The 22,541-nt window shown below is 39.9% G+C and overlaps 2 protein-coding genes across 3 annotated transcripts in view; one reads left to right on the top strand and one right to left on the bottom strand.

Annotated features, from left to right (window-relative positions):
* The window catches only part of LOC114663832 (ectonucleotide pyrophosphatase/phosphodiesterase family member 3-like), a 196,643-nt gene that overhangs the window by 163,870 nt on the left and 10,232 nt on the right, over positions 1 to 22,541 (bottom strand). The window contains exon 3 of the mRNA XM_051935499.1: positions 11,472 to 11,609. Within this exon, the coding sequence (XP_051791459.1) occupies positions 11,472 to 11,609 (138 nt within the window). The remainder of the gene's footprint in view (positions 1 to 11,471; positions 11,610 to 22,541) is intronic.
* LOC127529990 (uncharacterized) overlaps positions 8,023 to 22,541 on the top strand; it is a 798,609-nt gene continuing 784,090 nt past the window's right edge. Inside the window, exon 1 of one of the 2 annotated variants that reach the window (XM_051935514.1) lies at positions 8,023 to 9,311. In XM_051935514.1, coding sequence (XP_051791474.1) covers positions 8,338 to 8,997 — 660 coding nt within the window. In that variant the 5' untranslated portion in view covers positions 8,023 to 8,337 and the 3' untranslated portion in view covers positions 8,998 to 9,311. The remainder of the gene's footprint in view (positions 9,312 to 22,541) is intronic. The other variant, XM_051935515.1, reaches the window with a different exon arrangement.

Consider the following 22,541-nt stretch of genomic DNA (forward strand, 5'->3'; position numbering starts at 1 on the left):
AGTGGAGCAGGAAAGTGACAGCAGTCTGTCACTGAAGCTGCTCCTCATTCTGGAGATGATACTGTTCAGTGGATGCAGTGGATTCTCCATGATTGACAGGAGCCTGCTCAGTGCCCATCGCTCTGCCGTGGATGTCAAACTGTCCAACTCTGTGCCTACAATAATGCCTGCCTTCCTCACCAGTTTGTCCAGGCGTGAGGCATCCCTCTTCTTTATGCTGTCTCCCCAGCACACCCAGGTATTTATAGGTCTGCACCCTCTGCACACAGTCACCTCTGATGATCACGGGGTCCATGAGGGGCCTGGTCCTCCTAAAATCCACCACCAGCTCCTTGGTTTTGCTGGTGTTCAGGTGTAGATGGTTTGAGTCGTACCATTTAACAAAGGATTAGGTTCCTATACTCCTCCTCCTGCCCACACCTGATGCAGCCCATGATAGCAGTGTCGTCAGCGAACTTTTGCACGTGGCAGGACTCCGATGCTGGCATTAGGTGTAATTCGTGAAAGTAAAAGTGACTGGTGCAGTCCGGTCGTATTTGTCCCAAAACAAGATGGTTCAGTTCGCTTCTGTATGAATTTCAGGCCCTTGAATAAGGTCTGTAAATTTGATGCTTATCCAATGCCCTGTGTTGATGAGCTGTTGGAAAAACTGGGTCAGGTATCCTATATCTCCACGCTAGATCTCACAAAAGGTTACTGGCAGGTGCCTCTTGAGGCTGGCAGTTATGAGAAAACAGCATTTGCGACTCCTGACAGACTTCATGAATTTACTAGACTCCCGTTTGGTCCTTATAGCGCGCCTCTAACTTTCCAGCGTATGATGGATCAGATCTTGCATCCTCATTCCGAATATTCCGGGGCATACCTCGATGATGTCGTGATTTTCAGCAATAATTGGCAAATGCATTCAGACGGTCTTCAGGTTGTCCTTGAAAGCTTGAGACAGGTTAGCTTGACAGCTAACCCTAAGAAGTGTAAGTTGGGTATATCTGAGACTCATTATCTGGGATATTCAATGGGCAGGGGTTTACTCTGGCCACAATTTAGAAAACTGGACGAGATGCTTGCTTACCCACGTCCAGAAACGCAGAAACAAGTTTGTGCTTATCTGGGGCTTGCCGGTTATTATAGAAGATTTATCCCTGACTTTGCAAATAGGGCTGCTCCTCTTTCCGATCTTACTAGAAGCAGAAAGAACAGGCCTGTTTTATGGACAGAAGTTTGTGAACGTTCTTTTTGTGATTTGAAAACTGCTTTGTCTTCTTATCCGGTTTTGCTGAATCCCGGTTTCTCTGAGGATTTTGTTCTACAGACAGACGCAAGTGCATTTGGTTTAGGTGCCGTCCTGTCTCAGGTTTTTGATGGGGAAGAGCACCCTATCACTTTTTTGAGTAGAAAATTACTACCAAGGGAACGCAATCATTCGACTATTGAGAAAGAATGTTTGGCGATTAAATGGGCTGTAGAAGCGCTTTGTTATTACTTATGGAGTCGAAATTTCACATTAGTGACTGATCACGCTCCAATTCAATGGTTATACCATTAGAAAGATACAAACTCTCGTCTCATGAGATGGTTTTTGAGCTTGCAACCTTACAGTTTTACTGTCAGGCATTGACATGGCTCTGAGCCTGTTAATGCTGATGTCCTGTCACACTTGTTTGAACCTGGTTTGGAGTGTTGCTTAATTCACGAAAATGTGAATAAAGCTGATGGAAGGGGTGTGATCAGGGGGGCTGAACGCACCCCTAGAAGACGTGCACGCTTCTCAATAAACCCCTTTTTAAAAACGCTGATAGACTACCTTCACTTTGCTCCCTTACTTGCTGGGCTTACTTGCGGCTACTCTGTCACGTGATATGTTTCTCTCGCGGCGGTACGCATACTTAAAAGCTTGAACAGCACCTGTCCTTTTGGCTGATTGCTTTGTTTCTCTCTCCTCCCCCAGACATCCTCTGCTTCTGTTGGGGGTCCCCTATGATGTTTGCCTATTCTTTAAATCGAGAACTAACTGTATACTGAGCTCGTTTTACTTCTGAAAGAGACATGTTTGTTTGAAGTGTTTGAATAAAAGTTTCTGTCTCTACAATCTCCTGTGTTTCTCTGCAATTCTGTGACCCAAGCAAGACACTGTTTTTACATTTAGCTAATTACATTTAAAAGATGTTGTAATGTTAACGTCATACAGTTCATGTCGACATTTTGTCATTTGTTACTGAAACATGAAAAACGTTTCTGTTTTAACAATGTATTTACATAGATTGTTGTAGACACGGAACACACATGAAATGCATATGTTCCAAATAACGATCTATTATTTCCCCTCTAAAACTCCAGCACTTAACTCCAAGAAAATCAGGGCTGTAACCGGGGGTGAACTTCTTGCCCTTTCTGCGGTGGTGGGGGGGATTATATAGCATGCTGCTTGCTGCTTGTGTTGGTCAACACATTTACAAGACAAAAGACGCTGACGGAGAGGTGCGAAGGGATTTAAGGTGGGTCGGATTTACAAGTTTTTTCGTACACTTTGGTAATTCTAGTGTTAAGCAGGCAGCCAGCATTAAGAGGTCCAATCAGGCACAAGGGGCTGTAGGAGCAGATAAGACAGTAAGAAATTAACTAGCAGCAGATATTCACTAAGCAAGTTTTTATTTTTTTTGTTTCTTTGTTTGCTTTCTATTTATTTATTTTAGATTGAGCAGTTCTTAGCGGTCCAGAGGTAGAACAGTTAAGTGGATGACAGCATAAGGGTTCATTAATACAAACAGTGCGAGTGGGGAGCTTTTAAGTAAAGAATAAGAGGAGTGCAAAGTTAGAAAAACAGACAGAGAAAAGTAAAGTTAACTTCATAGAAGGACAAACAATAGGCAATTAAGAGGGAGAATATTGGAGAAACTTAAGGGACAGAAGGTGTAAAATAGCTGTAGCAGCTCTATAATCTATTTTCTTTGGCTTAATTTTTTTAGTTTTTAATTGAAAAAAAAGAAAAAACGTTAAGGCAGCGTTACTAATCCTAAATCAAATTTTAATAATGAGGCCAGTACAATGCAAGTCCTGTTGGATGTTAGACTTTTTAGGTGATGGCTTAGAGGAGCCAATAATCTGTGAGGGCTATATCTTCAGGAGATGCTAGCTGATTCAGCACCTTGAGCTCGGGGTTGCGGAACTGAAGGAGGAGTTGACTGACAGGCATTGTAGGCATTGAAAATTGACGGACCTGGCCCGGGTGTCCTTTAGAGAGGTAGTATGAACCCAAAGGTGTAATGGGAGGAGATTCCAGACCAGACAGGTAGAGATAAGTGGGGCACAGTCACAAGGCATAAGGTAAAGGGTGCACACAGTCCAACCCAAAAATTGGAAGTGTCAAACCATTTTCAGGTCTTTGTGGTGTTGGACAGTGTCTCTAATAATTCTGAGGTGGTAGGTGGGGTGAGGATCCCCAATGGGCCACCTCAAAACCAGTTCCCAGAAAGAGAGAGGTAGTGGTAGTTGGGGACTCAGTCATTAGGGGGATTGAAGTGCAGGTTTCCTCCAGAAACAGAGTCCCGCATGGTGTGTTGCCTTCTGGGTGCAGATGGGGTAATTCCCTGCGAGGGGTGAATAGGCTGGGGGGGGGGGGGGGGGTATCCAGTTGTCATTGTCCATGTTGGAACAAATAACTTACATAAGGGTAGTCTGTCAGTTCTGCGATCCAAATTCAAAGAGTTAGGTGCCAGGCTGAGGAGCAGAACTCATAAGGTAGTCTTCTCTGAAGGTCTGCCTGTGCCACGCGCCAGTCCAGGTAAGACTAAGGAGATTAGAAGACTTAATGCGTGGCTCAAATCTTGGTGCAGGGTGGAAGGATATAGGTTTATTGGGCATTGGGACTACTTTTGGAACAGATGGGACCTGTTCCACCGTAATGGGTTACATCTGAAATGAAGGGGCACCAATGTATTGGGGAGACGTATGAGTAGGCTAGTTGAGGACTGAGGGAGCAGGGAGTTTAAGAAAAGCCAGGTTTAGAACTATACATGGAGGAAAAAAACAATAGTGTAGAAATAAAAATGGATAGTAATGTAAATTCTTACCCAACATTTAGATGTAGAATGACTAACACATTATAAATAGTTTGCCTTAATGCTAGAAGTATCTAAAATAAGTCAAGTGAGCTGGAGTTGTATTTAGCAGAGCATAATTATGATATTATAGCAAGAACGGAAACCTGGCTAAATAACAAAGATGGGGATGAGTAGAACCTAGAGGGATACACATTTTATATAGAAGGATAAACAGAAAAGATGGTGGGGTTGCTGTTTATTTCAAACAGAATTTAAATGCAAGTCCTCTTCAGTTGGATGATGAGCCCCATCTTAATGAGGACATGTTGTAGCGGGGCTACATAGTTAGTGTTGTCAAATGTTAGTACTGAGTGCATCTTGTTTCCATTGTCCCGTTTGCTGTCTGTGTGTATCAGTTAATGCCGTCCCCGTAAAGGGGGACGGATGATGGAAGAACACCACAGCCTCAAACCTGGAAAACACCTGTTCATTATTAATCAATTACAGCTGTCACAGGACTATTTAAGCAATCAGGGGGGAATAGCCAAAAAAAAGAGGAGAAAGGAAGGAGAGAGAGGAGACCATTTTTTCACGACCACGAGCCATCTGTACTTGCTGTATTCCACATCGCGCATTTTGATCCAGTTTGTTTTTCAATCCACCGGACTTACTTCAATACCCTCATCACGAGAGACCCCGGGGTTGGACTTCATCATCCACCACGCACCGAGGATTCACGGTGAGGCTGTTCCATTTTGTTCCAGAAAAATCAAACGACTCATTTATCACTAGTTCAGTCAACCGTATTCAGGACAGTTCTTATGACCGGACTCAAGTTCACGATCATTCCGTATATCATCATTTTTTGTTATTCGTGTTGTGTGTTATATGTTACAGGGGCAAGGGAGGGTTTTGTTGTATTTATATATGGTGGTGTCACGTTGTTGATGTGGTGGAGGGATATTTATATTTATATATGTTTATCTTTCTATTTTTGCATTTGTCTTGTTGTTTCATTTAATACATTTAATCAGTATAATTTTATATACCTGCTTTTGTGTGTTTATATTTACACCGTCGATTGTGGGGAAAAGTGTAATTTGTTAGAGGTACAGCTTGATAGTTAGATTCCTACTCAGTAAATTATCCAGGCCACAGGTCTTGGAGGTATAGCTGCCGGCTGGGTAAGGGGTCGGCTGTTATAATGTGGCTTTGCCGGGAAAGCATTAGGGAAAAAGACCTTATTTTAGGAGTGTGTTATACACACCCAATGAAGACAGTACTTTCAATACACATCTTTTTTAAAAATATTAAAAAGTCAAGTTTACAGGGGAATATTATAGTGTGGACGCTGAAGTCGAAATCAACGGGAAACAAACACCAATTTAAAATAAAAAAGCAATTTCTTTATTCTTGGTGAGTTAAAAAGACTGCAGCCCCACCCCCTCCCCCCACACCTCCAAAGAGACTGGAGCCATAACCCCCCCCCCCCCCCCAATTCATTGCCACTGGCTGGTCAGAACAGACAATCTGCTCTTAAAAGAGAAAATTCCTCTCTTATATTACCTAGCTTATTCATTAGCCAAAGAGAAAAAAACATGACAGTTCATTTTGAGGCCATACATAGATTGCTGTAAGTTACGGTTACATCCTGATTTATTACATGCAGGAGTGCACAGTTTCTTATCAAAATAAAGAGTTATTAGGGCACTCACATTCCTAAAAATAGGCCGTTATCAGCACACAGACACAAGACCAGTTTAAAGCAGTTTCTTATAGTTCAGTACATTAGTTATAAAGAAATTACATTCTTATAGCTTTAATATCTTCATTAGATTTTGTCTGGTTATATTAATAAATCCTTATTTATTAATTCATAAGTGACATGTTTCTTATAGTTTTAAGCAAGGATTCAGAAACTATCACATTGATTTATAATATCACAGGGTGTTCTGTTAGTATCAAGAGGTCAGCATTTTCTCATAAAAGAATGCAAATCAGTCTCATATTGTGTGCACAAGCTTAATTCTTTTTCTACCTAAATGAACCACAAATCATATAGAAGTAATAAATCATATAACTCTCTGCAGCATGATTAATACAAAATACAGTCCTTGAGTTAAATACTTATAATCATTACAGTTAATAATGTTTTTTCTTCCTCAATAGTCATGGGGGACTTGAATTATCTGAGTATTAACTGGACTAACCTTGCAAATGGTGTAGCACAATAGCATCAGTTTTTAGTAGTAATCAGTGACTGTTTTTTAACACAGTATGTTAAATCACAAACGCATGGTGAACCTTGTCTGGATTTAGTATTTGATAATAATCAGGATAGAACTAAAGGTGTAGAGGTGATTGAACCAATAGAGTCAAATGAACATAATATAATACAATTCTCAGTGTTTTGTAAGTGTGGATGCAATGACTAAAATTGTTATGTTTAACTTTGGTAGGGAAAATTTTGAGCAGATGCGGCAAAGTCGCAGGAGGATGGAATGGGATAAGCTTTTAAGTGTGGAAACTGTTGAGGGGCAGTGGAACAGGTTTAAAAGGTTTTACAAGTGGAACAGGTTTTACATGTAATTGAGGACAGGTACTGTACTGTTGGAATTAATAGGAAATTTAAAAAAAAGACAACAGTGGGTCAATAAAGAGTTAAAAAAGAAGCTGCAAAGGAAAAAACAGCTTTAAAAGAATCTAAGACTAATAACTCCAATGTGAGTCATAGGGCGTATGAGAACATGAGGGCAACAATTAAGAAGGATACTAGGGAGGCTAAAAGACAGTAGGAGAGGAATATAGCAGATAAGACGAAAGACAACCCTAAGAGATTCTTTCAGTATTTAAGTAGTAAAAGAACAGACGGAAATGATTCTGCGATCATCCACCACTGTTGTCTTCCATGGACGTCCAGGTCTTTTTGCGTTGCTGAATTCACCAGTGCTTGCTTTCTTTCTCAGGATGTACCAAACTGTAGATTTTGCCACTCGTAATATTGTAGCAATTTCTCGGATGGGTTTTTTCCTGTTTTCGCAACTTAAGGATGGCTTCTTTCACCTGCATGGAGAGCTCCTTTGACCGCATGTTGTCTGTTCACAGCAAAATCTTCCACATGCAAGCACCACACCTCAAATCAACTCCAGGCCTTTTATCTGCTTAATTGATAATGACATAACGACGGACTTGCCCACACCTGCCCATGAAATAGCCTTTGAGTCAATTGTCCAATTACCTGAAATGAAGGGATTGTGTTAAAAAAATGCTTTAGTTGCCTCACATTTTTATTCAATCATTTTGTTCACCCCACTGAATTAAAGCTGAAAGTCTGCACTTCAACTGCATCTGAGTTGTTTCATTTACAATTCATTTTGGTAATGTACAGAACCAAAATTAGAAAAAAAGTTGTCTCTGTCCAAATATTTATGGACCTAACTGTATGTCTGCACATTGAGCCTGAAGAAATGCAATTTTGTTCAGCTATGCATCCGTTGTTGTACTGTTGTATGGTATGAATGACAATAAAGTTCACTTATTTACTTACATATATTTATTATTTAAATGTGTTTTTCCTAAAAGCAACACACACAAATGTCATTTTCTTTAAAACACCAATTTATAGCCCATTACAGAAATAAGAAGCGTGATGGGAAAAAAAAATTAAATAGTCCTTTTAAATGAGTTACATAATTCATTCGCTTGCAATGGATTAATAATTCGTTCAGTGTGTGGTTTTTTTTTGGCACGACACCAGCGGGGCTCCATAAAAACTTTAGCTTCTTGCAGGAAACTAATCTTGTCTGCTTTACATAATCCATTATTTCTGAATTCATGTAAAGCCCCACTTGTTGGGCTGATTTCAAATTATCTTATATGACTGATCAGACTTTGTTATTGCTTAGAGTGCTGGTCCAGAAGTAAAATATTAGCTGGACCTGCAGTTTATCTGGTAGACTACATTATACTCACCAACCTACCTTTCAAATATACAGGGTGGGCCATTTATATGGATACACCTTAATAAAATGGGAATGGTTGGTGATATTAACTTCCTGTTTGTGGCACATTAGTATATGTGAGGGGGGAAACTTTTCAAGATGGGTGGTGACCATGGTGGCCATTTTGAAGTCGGCCATTTTGGATCCAACTTTTGTTTTTTCAATAGGAAGAGGGTCATGTGACACATCAAACTTATTGGGAATTTCACAAGAAAAACAATGGTGTGCTTGGTTTTAACGTAACTTTATTCTTTCATGAGTTATTTACAAGTTTCTCTTTGTGTACAGCCATTGACATGTCGCAGAGGTTAACACGTGAGGAGCAGATAGAAATTGTGTTGATGTCTGGTGAAAGTAGTAACCAGGTCATTGCAGCAGATTTCAATGCAAGACACCCTACGAGACCACCCATCTCCCATGCTACAGTTAGCAAACTGCTTGCTAAGTTTCGTGAAACTGGTTCAGTGTTGGATTTGCCAAAATCTGGACGCATGAAAACTGTCACTAATGAAGAAACATCAGTGGCTGTCCTAGCTTCATTCAGCAAGAGCCCACAGCGTAGCACTCGCCGCATGTCACTGGAGAGTGGCATTAGTCGAACATCCCTTCGGCGGATATTAGCTACTCACAAATGGCACCCTTACAAACTCCAGCTATTGCAGCATCTCAACGAGGATGACCCAGATCGGCGCACTGAATTTGCAGAATGGGCAAAACAAAAATTGGAACAGGACCCTCAGTTTTCGCAGAAGATTTTGTTCAGTGATGAGGCAAACTTTTATGTGAATGGTGACGTTAACAAACAAAACCACCGCTATTGGTCTGACACTAACCCACATTGGATAGATCCCTCCAAGACTGTTGGAACAAAAAAATTGATGGTATGGTGTGGTATATGGGGTACAAAGATAGTGGGGCCATTCTTCATCAATGGAAACCTCAAGGCCACTGGATAAGCGAAATTGCTACATGATGATGTGTTTCCCTCTTTATGCACTGAAGCTGGCACGTTCCCTGAGTTTTTCCAGCAAGATGGTGCACCACCACATTATGGGTGTCAGGTCCGAGCATTCCTAGATGAACAGTTTCCTGGAAAGTGGATTGGTCGTCGTGGGCCAGTTGAATGGCCCCCAAGGTCTCCCGATCTGACCCCCTTAGACTTTTATCTTTGGAGTCATCTGAAGGCAATTGTCTATGCTGTGAAGATAGGAGATGTGCAGCACCTGAAACTACGGATACTGGAAGCCTGTGCTAGCATTTCTCCTGCGGTGTTGCTATCAGTGTGTGAAGAGTGGGAGAAGAGGGTTGCATTGACAATCCAACACAATGGGCAGCACATTGAACATATTTTATAAGTGGTCAGAAACTTGTAAATAACTCATGAAAGAATAAAGTTACGTTAAAACCAAGCACACCATTGTTTTTCTTGTGAAATTCCCAATAAGTCTGATGTGTCACATGACCCTCTTCCTATTGAAAAAACAAAAGTTGGATCCAAAATGGCCGACTTCAAAATGGCCACCATGGTCACCACCCATTTTGAAAAGTTTCCCCCCTCACATATACTAATGTGCCACAAACAGGAAGTTAATATCACCAACCATTCCCATTTTATTAAGGTGTATCCATATAAATGGCCCATAATACAGTATATGCGTTTTCACTGCATTTTTCACGTTAGAGATTATACGGGTTGACATTATTTTGCCTTTAAAAACTGGTCAGAAAATAGGCATTGCTTTTTTAATAAACACAGATATGGGTGTATATCACCTATCAATATTGAGGACTAATAACTTTAAAAGAAGAGTTTAGTGTTTTTAATTACTATCCTAATTAAAATCTGAACAAATTCCTGTAATTATGTGTAATTAACACATTTATATCTGAACTTTAAATATATTTTTTAATAGCTCAGTACTCTGAATAAAATTTAAAAAATATGAATGTGTCAGATCAGCATTGTGAACTATTCACGTCTATGCATAGTTCATAACTTTTTTAGTTGCCTCAGTTTAGCTGCTTTTGTCATCAATAAAACTGACAACTATATGTTGAGCAACAAAGAGCACCCATTCCTTTTTTAAATATAAGGAGTCCCCAGAGCATCCCTTTCCATTGGGTTAGCTGGCTGGTGTGTGGGTATTTAATATTGAACCTGCAGCTGATAGGTGCACTTGATGGCAGAAAGCACACCGACATTGGACTCTGGAGCAGTGGAAATATGTTGTCTGGAGTGATGAATCATGCTTCACTATCTGACAGTCTGATGGATGATTGTGGGTTTTGTAGATGCCAGGAGAACACCACCTTCTGGACTGTATAGTGTCTACTGTAAAGTTTGGTTGAGGAGGAACAATGGTCTGGGGCTGTTTTTCACAGTTTGGACTAGGCCCTTTGGTTCAAGTCAAGGGTACTGCTAATACTACAGCATACAAAGACATTTTAGACATATGTGCTCTTCCAACTTTGTGGGAACAATTTGGGAAGACCCTCTTCTGTTCCAGCATGACTGTGCCCCTGTGCACAAAGCCAAATCTATAAAGACATGGTTTGAAGAGTTTGGTGTGGAGGAGCTTGAGGGCCCTGCACCGAGCCTAGACCTCAACCCTATTGAACACCTTTGGGATTCATTGGAACATCGATTACAATACTTGACATTACTAGTACTCTTTTGTTTGAATGGACACAAATTCCCACAGACTCCAATGTCTTGAAATTTTCCCAGAAGAGTGAAGATTGTTACCGTCCATGTGGGGCGATGGCAACTCAAAATAAATACCTATGGCTTTGGAATGGGATGTCCAACAAGGTGCGACGGTCCGGAGTCCAAAACGTTTGGCGTTACAGTTTAGCACATTAATAAAATCATTGCTAGCATTAAACACCATTCAGTTTAATGTGCACGAAGACCCATAATTTTTAGCCTATGTTATACATCTTCTAGAATATGTTCTTAGTATGAAAAATTTAAACTCAGTTATTAGTTTAAGAGGCAGTCTTAATGTTCCATATTAAATAAGGAGAGGAAAATTACTTTAAAAAAGCAACAGCATATGGAAAATATAACATTGGGGAAATCAGTACCAAGATAAGAACAAACTGTTTCAATTTTGTTGATACAAAGTACTTTTAAAAATGTTAGTTATAGAGCGGATTATGGTTAGTGCACAGGGCTTAGTACTGCTGTACTTTGATTAGATCTTAGTTTTGCCACCAGCCTTTTGGAATTTTCTGGAACTTTCTTCCCGTGTCTTCTTGGGTTTTCATCAGTTACCCTAGTCAGTTACCAAAGACATCCAGGTTAGGCCGATTGGTAACAGCGAACTAGCACTCTGGACGTTGTTGGTATCTGGCATTTGTAGTGTGTGACCCAGTAGTGTTTAAGTAATCGTATTCAGATAATAAATTAATTATCAAAATAAATTACCTGGCTTCAGGCAAATATCTTCAAAGTCATGGCAGCAGTTGTTGTTATTCTGACATAGGGCACCACATTGGCAGCCATTGGAGCCGTCTTGATAAGGTTCATAACATTTCCCTTTGCATGTACTTGTAGGTACTTCCCCTAAAAATGAATTCAAATGTTATAGTTCTATTCATTAAAAATCAGAAATCAAACACTGTGTGTTATACATTTAACTGCCTAGAATTAATAGCTTGCATTGCTATTTTAAAAATGTACTTAATGCATTGTAAAACATTGAAATGCTTTGTTCAATTTTTAAAATATTTGTAACTTGCACATTAGCATTTTTTAGCATTTTAGTATTTATCTAAAAATCCTAAAGTTGTCAGAAATAATGAAAGAATTTACAGAGGACAATACTGATTTAAAGGATTTCACAGATGAATGCTACATAATTGTTAAATATACCCAAACTTTGGTAAATGTAAAAAATGGAGCACACACTTTTCATAAATATTTATCACACCCCTTTACCATGGTACCTAACACCATGGAAGGTTCTGTAGCAAGCCAAAGTGGTAGAGGAAAGAGCAACACTCCCTGGTAGGCAGACGGACCTAAGAGAGGAAGAACTTGGAAGAGGAACAATGGCATGTAGATCAGAATAACATAATGTCGATTTAATGTGAATAATCCAAAAAAATAAATCCAAAACAGAAACCAAGGTCAACAACAAATAACCAACTGCAAAAACCAGGTGGAAATCATTGAGAACAAAAAGCAAAGACAGAATTGAAAAAAGATAAATTGTACTCCATAAAAATAAGAGCAGAGGACATTGCCTAAACATGTGGCACAAGAAAATGGGTATGTGCTGAGATCACTCATACTTAGGGTCATGAATTAGATTAATTTTTAGAAAGACTAAGTCAAGAAAGGCGTGCAATGTACAATTCTAAGTTAAATCATGATTCATACAAGCTGAAAAACTTTTATCAAAGGATGATTTCCATTTGTTATCTGAAAATTCTTTCTCTAGCACTGGTGTAGCTTAGAGATACTATGGATGCCTTTATCGGCAGTGGAAAGTATAATTTCTACCACAGATAGTGAGTGAGGATTAAGAAAATTGTGCTAAGCTTTCTTTAAGCAAAACTTTTAATAATAATTCTTTGCATTTATATAGCGCTTTTCTCACTACTTAAAGCGCTCAGCAATTGCAGATTAAGGACCTTGCTGAAGGGCCCAACAGAGCAGAGTCCCTATTGGCATTTACGGGATTCGAACCGGCAACCTTGCGATTGCCAGTGCAGATCCCTAGCCTCAGAGCCACCACTCCGCCTTTTTAACTTAAATGCAAAAAAAGTATACTGCTGAAAAGTTTTCTGTAAGCACAATTGTGTAAAAAAAAAAAAAAAAATGTATTTTTTACAAATACAAATCTTTAAAAGGCAAAATTCTGAAAATATTTCATATGCAAATATTGTTTACTTGCACACGCTCTTCTTCTACCCTTTAAAACTTCCAGCCTCTGTAATGGAACAACTTACTACAATGAATTGGCAAAGTACCTTAAACCGTGCCTGCCTGTTGTTTTGAGTCATCCTGACTTCATTTTGTTCCAGTACATCAAGTTAGATATGAAACCATACAACATTTAAACCTTTTATTTTGTTCTCTGATACTACTTTTGAATTTAAGAATTCTTATACTATGAACCACATATTTACCCAAGACATTTTTAGTGGTGACTCACAACTTTTCTCTATTTACTGAGTATTTTCCCTAAAACCACTCTCTACATTTAGTTTGCCTACAAAATGAAAACATCAGTTCCTCATAAACTTGGCATTGTATCGTTTCCTACAGCAAAATGTACAAGTGAGCAGTCCAGTCATTCCAGGAGCATCTCATCCAGCGTCATTTGCAAGCGAGAAGTCAGTGGAGTCCAAAGGCTCAGACACAAAATGAGATGTCAGCCAATTCAAGAAACACATGGATATCTCCATGTTAGGGGTTGCCACAACAGATCATCTTCTTCCATATCCTTATGTCCTCTGCATCTTGTTCTGTTACACCCATCACCTGCATGTTCTCGCTCACCACATCCATAAACCTTCTCTCAGGCCTTCCTCTTTTCCTCTTCCCTGGCAGCTCTATTTTTAGCATCCTTTTCCCAATATGCTCAGCATCTCTCCTCTGCACATGTCCAAACCAATGCAATCTCACCTCTCTGACTTTGTCTCCCAACCGTCCAACATGAGTTGACCCTCTAATGTACTAATTTCTAATCCTATCCATCCTCATCACACCCAATGAAAATCTTAGCATCTTTAACTCTGCTACCTCCAAATCTGTCTCCTGCTTTCTAGTCAGTGCCACCATCTCCAACCCATATAACTTAGCTGGTCTCACAACTGCCCTGTAGACCTTCCCTTTCACTCTTGCTGATATCCGTCTGTCACAAATCACTCCTGACACTCTTCTCCACCCATTCCACCCTGCCTGCCCTCTCTTTTTCACCTTTCTTCCACAATCCCCTCTACTCTACTGTACTGTTGATCCCAAGTATTTAAACTCATCCACCTTCGCCAACTCTACTCCCTGCATCCTCACCATTCCACTGACCTCCCTCTCATTTACACACATGTAATCTGTCTTGTTCCTACTGACCTTCATTCCTTTCTTCTCTACGGCATATCTCCACCTCTCCAGGGTCTCCTCAACCTGCTCCCTACTATCATTACAGATCACAATGTCATCAGCAAACATCATAGTCCACTGGGACTCCTGTCTAATCTCATCTGTCAACCTGTCCATCACGATTGCAAATAAGAATAACTAAACTAGAATAAGTGCAAAGCAAAGAAAAAAAAATCTAGACTGATTCTAGGACTGCAGGAAATGGGCTGTAGGGATTGTAAGAAAACACTATATAGCACCTGACCCGACACAGATTGGACATGGGAGGCACATATAAAAGTACAAAAGACTTTTATTTTCTTCAGCTGGAGGGCACGTCTTCCCCGTGAACCCCCCAGCCACAACACAGTCCCAAATACAAAACCCACACTACTACACTCCTTTTCTCTTCCTCTCTTCCACCACCACTCCTCCACAAGCTTTGTCCTCCTTCCACCCGACTCTGGCTGTTGAGTGGTGGTTGCTGGCTCCTTTTATGGCCCACCCGGAAGTGCTCCAGGTGCTTGATCACCTGTTTCCGGTTGCACTCCCGGGTGGGGCTGAAGATTAGACCAGCTGGGCTCAGGGACCCATGCCGCGCCCCCTGGTGGCCACCGCAGACCCCAACAGGGCTGTGGAGAACTCCATCTCCCATGAAACCCTGCAAGAGACTGAGGCACTGCTCCAACCCAGGAGGTACTGCACTGTCCAGGGCTGCTCCCCCTGAATACACATTGAAGGGGCGTGCTGGCCGGCATGGGACCCGGCCATCAGCCACAGGATATATTAAAGGAGCTGAACTTTTTTATATTAAGAAAACAGAGGCTAAGCGATGACATTATTGAACTGTTTAAATCATGAAGGGAATTAATATGGGGCATTCTGACTTTAAATTTAAAATAAATTCTTCAACAAAAACATGGGGATACAAATGGAAACTTGTCGAGGATGGATTACACACAAATATTAGAAAGATCTTCTTTACACAGAAAATCAATGATAGATGGAAGAAGTGTGCAAGAAAAATGAGACTTAGGGGTCACATAATCATTTAAGGGTAATACAGTAATCCCTCGCTATATCGCGCTTCGCCTTTCGCGGCTTCACTCCATTGCGGATTTTATATGTAAGCATATTTAAATATATATTACGGATTTTTCGCTGCTTCACGGGTTTCTGCGGACAATGGGTCTTTTAATTTCTGGTACATGCTTCCTCAGTTGGTTTGCCCAGTTGATTTCATACAAGGGACACTATTGGCAGATGGCTGAGAAGCTACCCAGCTTACTTTTCTCTTTCTCTTGCGCTGACTTTCTCTGATCCTGACGTAGGGGGATTGAGCAGGGGGGCTGTTCGCACACCTAGACGATACGGACGCTCGTCTAAAAATGCTGAAAGATTATCTTCACGTTGCTATCTTTTGTGCAGCTGCTTCATGAAGCGACATGCTGCACGGTGCTTCGCATACTTAAAAGCTCGAAGGGCACGTATTGATTTTTGACTGTTTGTTTTTCTCTCTCTCTCTCTCTCTCTCTCTGCTCCTGACGGAGGGGGTGTGAGCTGCCGCCTTCAACAGCTTTGTGCCGCGGTGCTTCGCATACTTAAAAGCCAAACAGCCCTATTGATTTGTTTGCTTTTCTCTCTATCTCTGTGACAGTCACTGCTCCTGACACGCACTCCTTTGAAGAGGAAGATATGTTTGCATTCTTTTAATTGTGAGACGGAACTGTCATCTCTGTCTTGTCATGGAGCACAGTTTAAACTTTTGAAAAAGAGACAAATGTTTGTTTGCAGTGTTTGAATAACGTTCCTGTCTCTCTACAACCTCCTGTGTTTCTGCGCAAATCTGTGACCCAAGCATGACAATATAAAAATAACCATATAAACATATGGTTTCTACTTCGCGGATTTTCTTATTTCGCGGGTGGCTCTGGAACGCAACCCCCGCGATGGAGGAGGGATTACTGTATAGGTGTTGTGCATAAAGTGTTTTGGTATGTTTTCCCCATTAAAATACAGCATCTGTCTTGGAAGAAGTTTAAAAGGGTTAATACATGTCAAAAACTTGTTCAAGCATATCAGGAAACCAGATAAAGGTCAAGTGAACAGCAAAGTACAAGAAGGTTCTGGGTGATGGTTCAAGAAGATGGCTGAGTACCAAGTAAGGCTTGCAAGTGTCACACACACAAGAACTCAAGAAGCATTAGCAAGTATTGCAAGGACCAAGAATATGTGAAGTGAGACTTTTATTTTGGGGTATGTAAGCTGGCCATGCTGAAACAACTCATGTCTTTTAACAAATTAGAGTAAATGTCAAGATTAAATCAGCACTGTTATGCAGATTCAGTCATCTATAAGAATGAGTCACTGTCTCTGTTCTGTGACCATTTGTGACCTGGTCGTGTGCTCAAAGAATGTGCCAGTCAACTGGCTGGTGTCCTCACAGACATCTTCAACATATCTCTGAGCCAGTCATCAGTCCCAGCAGGTTTCAAGTCGACCACCATAATACCAGTGCCGAAGAAATCATCAGTGACATGCTTGAATGACTGCCAACCAGTTGCATTTACACCAATCATCATGAAGTGCTTCGAAAGGTTAGTCATGTCACACATAAAGACTAATCTCCCTGCCTCCCTTGACCCTCTTCAGTTTGCATACTGCTCAAACAGGTCAACTGAGGATGCCATATGCTCTGCCCTTCACCTCTTCTTGACACATCTGGATAAAAAAGACACATATGTCAGGATGCTATTCATAGACTTTAGCTCTGCCTTCAACACAATCATCCCTCAAAAGCTGGTTGTAAAACTGAGCAGGTTGGGCCTGAACACCACCCTCTGCAATTGGATCCTGGACTTCTTGACAGAGAGGCCCCAGTCAGTTCGGATGGGCTGCAACACTTCCAGCATCATTACACTGAGCACTGGAGCACCACAGGGCTGCATGCTTAGTCCACTGCTCTTCACCCTGCTGACTTACGACTGCACAGCCACACATAACACCAACCACATCATCAAGTTTGTGGATAATACGACGGTGCTGGGACTGATAAGCAGGGATGATGAAACAGCATACAGAGATGAGGTGGAATGGCTGCCTGCATGGTGTGAAGACAACAATCTATTTCTCAATGTTGACAAGACAAAAGAGATAATCGTGGACTTCAGAAAATCACATCCTGCCCACATCCCACTAAGCATCAACGGTTTAGATGTGGAGACTGTTAGGAGTACCAAGTTCCTCGGTGTGCACATAACTGAGGAAATTACGTGGACACGTAACACCTCATCACTAATCAAAAAAGCCCAGCAGAGACTACACTTCCTGAGGCGGCTGAAGTGAGCAAGTCTTCCCCCTTCCATCCTCACCATGTTCTACAGAGGCACCATTGAGAGTGTTCTGACCAGCTGCATCACGGTCTGGTATGGCAACTGCAACATATCCGACCGCAAGTGCCTGCAAAGGATAGTGAAGACAGCAGAGAACATTATTGGGGTGCCTCTCCCTTCACTACAGGACATATTTTACAAACGTAGTGTCTGCAAGGCCTGTGGCATTGTGCAGGACCCCTTACACCCCTCACATGGACTTTTCACACGTCTGCCATCCAAGAGAAGATACCGCAGCATCACAGCCAGATCTGCCAGGCTGCAGGAGAGTTTTTTACCCCCAAGCTGTTAGACTCCTTAACACCATGCTGCCACCTGGGACCTTCCACAAGTCCTCAACCACCTCTAAAAACAGAACTTTTATACATGTGAGCCACTGTCCTGCAAAGACGAGTGTGCAGGTAGAGAAGAACTGAAACTCTCATACTGACCTTTAAGTATTTTGACACTCTTGTTATCCTTCTGCTGTGAAACATTCTGACCTGTCATTGTTTACACGTCTTAAACAACTATTATCATACACTGATAATTTCTGTATTATCTATATCTATTATTTATTTATTATATTACATATCTATTGACTATATTTATGTATCTAGATTGCAAATACCATACATTGCATCAATATTCATATTGCTAACTACACGTCAATATTGCTGCTAATTCTTTATCTTGTCTTTGCAAAATGTCTTGTCTTGTTTGTGTTTTAATTTTAAATTTAAATTTTAATTCTATTTTTAATTTGGACCCTGAGCTTTACAATTTTGTCTATCTGTATACTTGTATATGGTAAAGATGACAATAAAGTGCGCTTTGACGTTTGACTCTGATTTGCTGACTACCTCTGCTCAGGGCATTGTCCCTTAGTAGATTGCTGTTACAGGATGCTCCCTTTTCAAGCATTTGCTGAAGAGAAAATAAAAGATGCAATGAACAAGTTTCCTTCTGCCTGGTTCCTGACTGAAAAGGTCCTAGTTGAGGACAAATTTCTTTCTTTAACATATTTCGAATTTATCTTCTCCCACAAAAGCTACCACGTAATGAATATTACTACTTTGAGAACATTCCAGACTTGATTTCTGTAAGAGCCAATCTTAGAAAGTTAAAGCTATCAGTTAAACTCATAATTGTGTTTGCTTAATTTCAATAGAATATAATTTTCTTTCATAGTCTTAGACAATGGTGTAGTCTTTTCCCCCTATAAGTTAGTATGAGATAGAATCTTCTTGCTATAACTGAGATACAGTGTGATAATTGAGTCAGTTGTTGTTTAGAACAGGTCCCCGTACACAGGGACTTAAAAGACCCATTTTCTGCTTAGAAATGGGACAGGCATACAGTTATTTGACCATTTTGAAATGGTTCAGAAACGTTTTGAAGCGATTTGAAATGTAACAAGATTTAAGCTTTGAACAGAACTTTTCTTAACAAGAACTTTTCCTTTTTTGCTATTTCAGTTGTCTCTTTTTTGTGTGAACTGTTTTACTTTGAATTTTAACTAAAACTTTTAAAAACAGAGATATTTTGTCTGTGGAATCATTTCAGCGCATTAGGCTTTTGTTGAACCCCATTTTTATGCTAGAGCTGCTGAACTTTGGTAAAAACACAGCTACAACTTTATTTTGGAGAAGTTAGATGAACAAAACTCACAAGATAGTGGGGCTGAATTATCTGTTTTCAACAAAATTGTTTTAATATTTAATTAATGTTCATTTTAGTTTATTTTCATCAATGTGTCACTTTAGTGTGATCTGAACAAATGTAGCACAATCTTGGACATGGGCAATGAATTTGATCACTAGATATTAGATGTCCGCATTTTGTGGTATTATACTTCTTAGTTTGACATTAGTCACATAAAAATGATGATATACCAGTATTGAAACATATACTAAAGAAGGTAAAGCCAAAGAACCTAGAGAATATTGGTATTTTGTGAGACTGCTTTATAAGAAAATAATACATACAGGAATATACCAAAACTCTTCTATAACAAGAGAACTAGACAAATATAAACTTGATGCTACTTAACTAACCTTAGGTGAAAGTCCAGTTTTATTTTATCTACATAAAGGATTCATTATTTTATGAAATGCAGACAATATAATCTTTCCAAAGAGTGCATGGCTTTTGATTCAGTAGGGCAAAGTGAAATAAAGAAGTACTGCTTGAAGATAGCAAGGTCCATTTTAAAATATTTTAAAGTAGGATTTTTTGATACATACGGAGCCTATGCTATCAAGTAGTTAATAGGGTGCTAAAGATGTATTGCAGGTTCTTCATAAAGAAGAAGGAAGAATATGTGTCCTGTTAGACTTTTGAGATCGTTCCATATCCTCACCTGACTGATGGTTCATCATGAGGTGAATCTGCTTTGAAGGTACAATGCTTTATATTTAGTGGCATTGTTTCTCATGAAGTCACAGAAAACGCAAAGAACATATTCCTAAGTTGTGGGAGCTAAACAACTAAAAGACCTTTTGCAATTGTGTCTACAGTAATCCCTCACTATATCGCGCTTCGCCTTTCATGGCTTCACTCTATCGCGGATTTTATATGTAAGCATATTTAAATATATATCGCAGATTTTTTGCTGGTTCGCAGATTTCTGCGGACAATGGGTCTTTTAATTTCTGGTACATGCTTCCTCAGTTGGTTTGCCCAGTTGATTTCATACAAGGGATGCTATTGGCAGATGGCTGAGAAGCTACCCAACATCTTTTTTCATGTTGTCATTATGGGGTGTTGTGTGTAGAATTCTGAGGAAAAAAATGAATTTAATCCATTTTGGAATAAGTCTGTAACATAACAAAATGTGGAAAAAGTGATGCGCTGTGAATACTTTCCAGATGCACTGTATATTTTAATAATAAATCAATGAACAAAGTCATTATATATTTTTAAGTGTGTTTCTCGTTTATGTATTGATGAGGTCTATTTGTTATTTCTTTTGTTTCTAGTTCATGCCATAATTATGAAGAAGTCTCAGATTCTGGATGCCATATTGCTGTTAGCAGTGGACATTGGTTGCCAGACATGTGACATGTCATCGACAGTATTTAAGCTGGAGGCACCTAGTGTTACAGTTTTGGTTTGAAAATACACAAACAACAAATCTTCGTTGTATTCAAGTTAATTATTGGAAGTTAATATTTTCAGAAAAGTTTGCTTTGTTTTTTTACTTCTCTCTCTGTCTCTCATTTTGGCTTGTTGCATGGTTTTTCAGTGCTTTTATCAGTGAACGTCTGTCTACTTAGAATCCATCCCCTTGCCTTACCTCCTGAATTATTCATCTCCCAGTCCTGTCGTTTACTCTTTTACCTGATAGCAATTAGGCAAACCAAAAATTGGATCAACTCGGTTTGTTTAGACAATTCAGCTACTTCTGATTCGGCTTCAGTCTCTCCAGATCCCACTGTAGTTAGTGCATGGCTGAAGTCAGCAGCACCAATTCAGCCACAGGGCGAGTGGGTAACAGTAAGACGGGGGTCTAAGAAGCCAGAATTTAGTCCCTCGGAACCCAGGTCACCAATTCGGACCCAGAACAGTTTCTCAGCACTCCGCAGCGCCCCTGTGGAAACTGAGAATAAGAAAGTGCTCATAACTGGCGATTCCATAGTGCGCAATGTTAGAATTCCAAACTATGTTAAACCAGCAGTTAATGTTAAATGCCTTGCAGGGGCCAAGATTTCTGACATAGAGGCCGAATTGGACCGTGTCGCTGACAATAAAGTATCTACCTTATTGCTGCATGTCGGCACTAATGATATTTATTTACAGCAATCTGAAGTATTAAAGAGGAACTTCATCTCTCAATGCACCAAAGCTAAAAGAAAATGTTGGAATTTATTTGAATCTGGCCCCTTAGCAAGATTATATAGAGGGGATGTGATTTATAGAAGATTGCGCTCACTTCACTGCTGGCTAGAAACCTGGTGTGCAAATAAAAGCATAGCATTTGTGAACAATTGGGATGATTTTTGGGAAAGGCCTGGATTTTTCAAAAGAGATGGTCTTCATCCTAACTGGAAGGGATCTTATGTATTATCCCAAAATATGGCAGCAAAACTGCCTGGCTGACTGATTAGAGCACCATCCAGGCCGCAGTCATGTGATCTTAAATCACAGGCTGTTGTTTATCCCACCTGTTACTATCCTGAAGCTGTTACCCATAATCCCTGTTGTGGGGCATCCAGTAAATTTAGTCTTGATGCAAACCTTAAATTACTTGATAACCAAAAAATAAGGTGTATAATTAGACCAAGGGATAAAACCAGACCCTCCACCAGGGGCATCTGTAATAGAAATTTACTTCAAATTAAAACAAAAAATATATCACCAGTCCAGAAAGAAGCATGCAGTTTTAAATTCTGCTTATTGAACATTCACTCTCTTGGCAGTAAATCTGCTTTGGTAAATTATGTTATATTAAGTACAAAATCTGATCTGTGTCTTCTCACTGAAACCTGGCTTAGTAAATGTGACACTGTTCCCCTAGCTGAGGCGTCACCAGATGGATACTCGTTCCTTCATAAGTCTAGAGATTCTGGTTGAGGAGGAGGCCTTGCAATAATTCACTGTAACAAAATGCAAATCACTTCTAAAAATTTAGGTGACTTTACATCCTTTGAGGCATTCATTTTAAACATTAAAACAGATTCCAACGCAATTATAGTGCTAGTCTACAGACCACCAGGGTCATATTCATTGTCCATGACTGAATTTAGCAACCTTTTATCTGATTTGGCTATAAATTATGATCACGTAGTATTGATGTGGAAACTGACACTTTTAGCAAATGTTTAATTTATTTGTTAAATTCAGTAGGATTTTGTCAGATTGTCAAAGGTCCAACTCATAATCATAACCACACATTAGATTTAATTATAACTTACAAAGTTGAAATTCAAAATTTAAATATTACTCCATTAAATTAAGTTATTTCTGATCACTACTTAATTACATTTGATTTAGTCCTGCCCTTGCCAACGCACTCACAGATTAAAACAAAGACAGT

The sequence above is a fragment of the Erpetoichthys calabaricus genome, chromosome 13 (assembly GCF_900747795.2).
Source record: "Erpetoichthys calabaricus chromosome 13, fErpCal1.3, whole genome shotgun sequence".
NCBI lineage: Eukaryota > Metazoa > Chordata > Cladistia > Polypteriformes > Polypteridae > Erpetoichthys > Erpetoichthys calabaricus.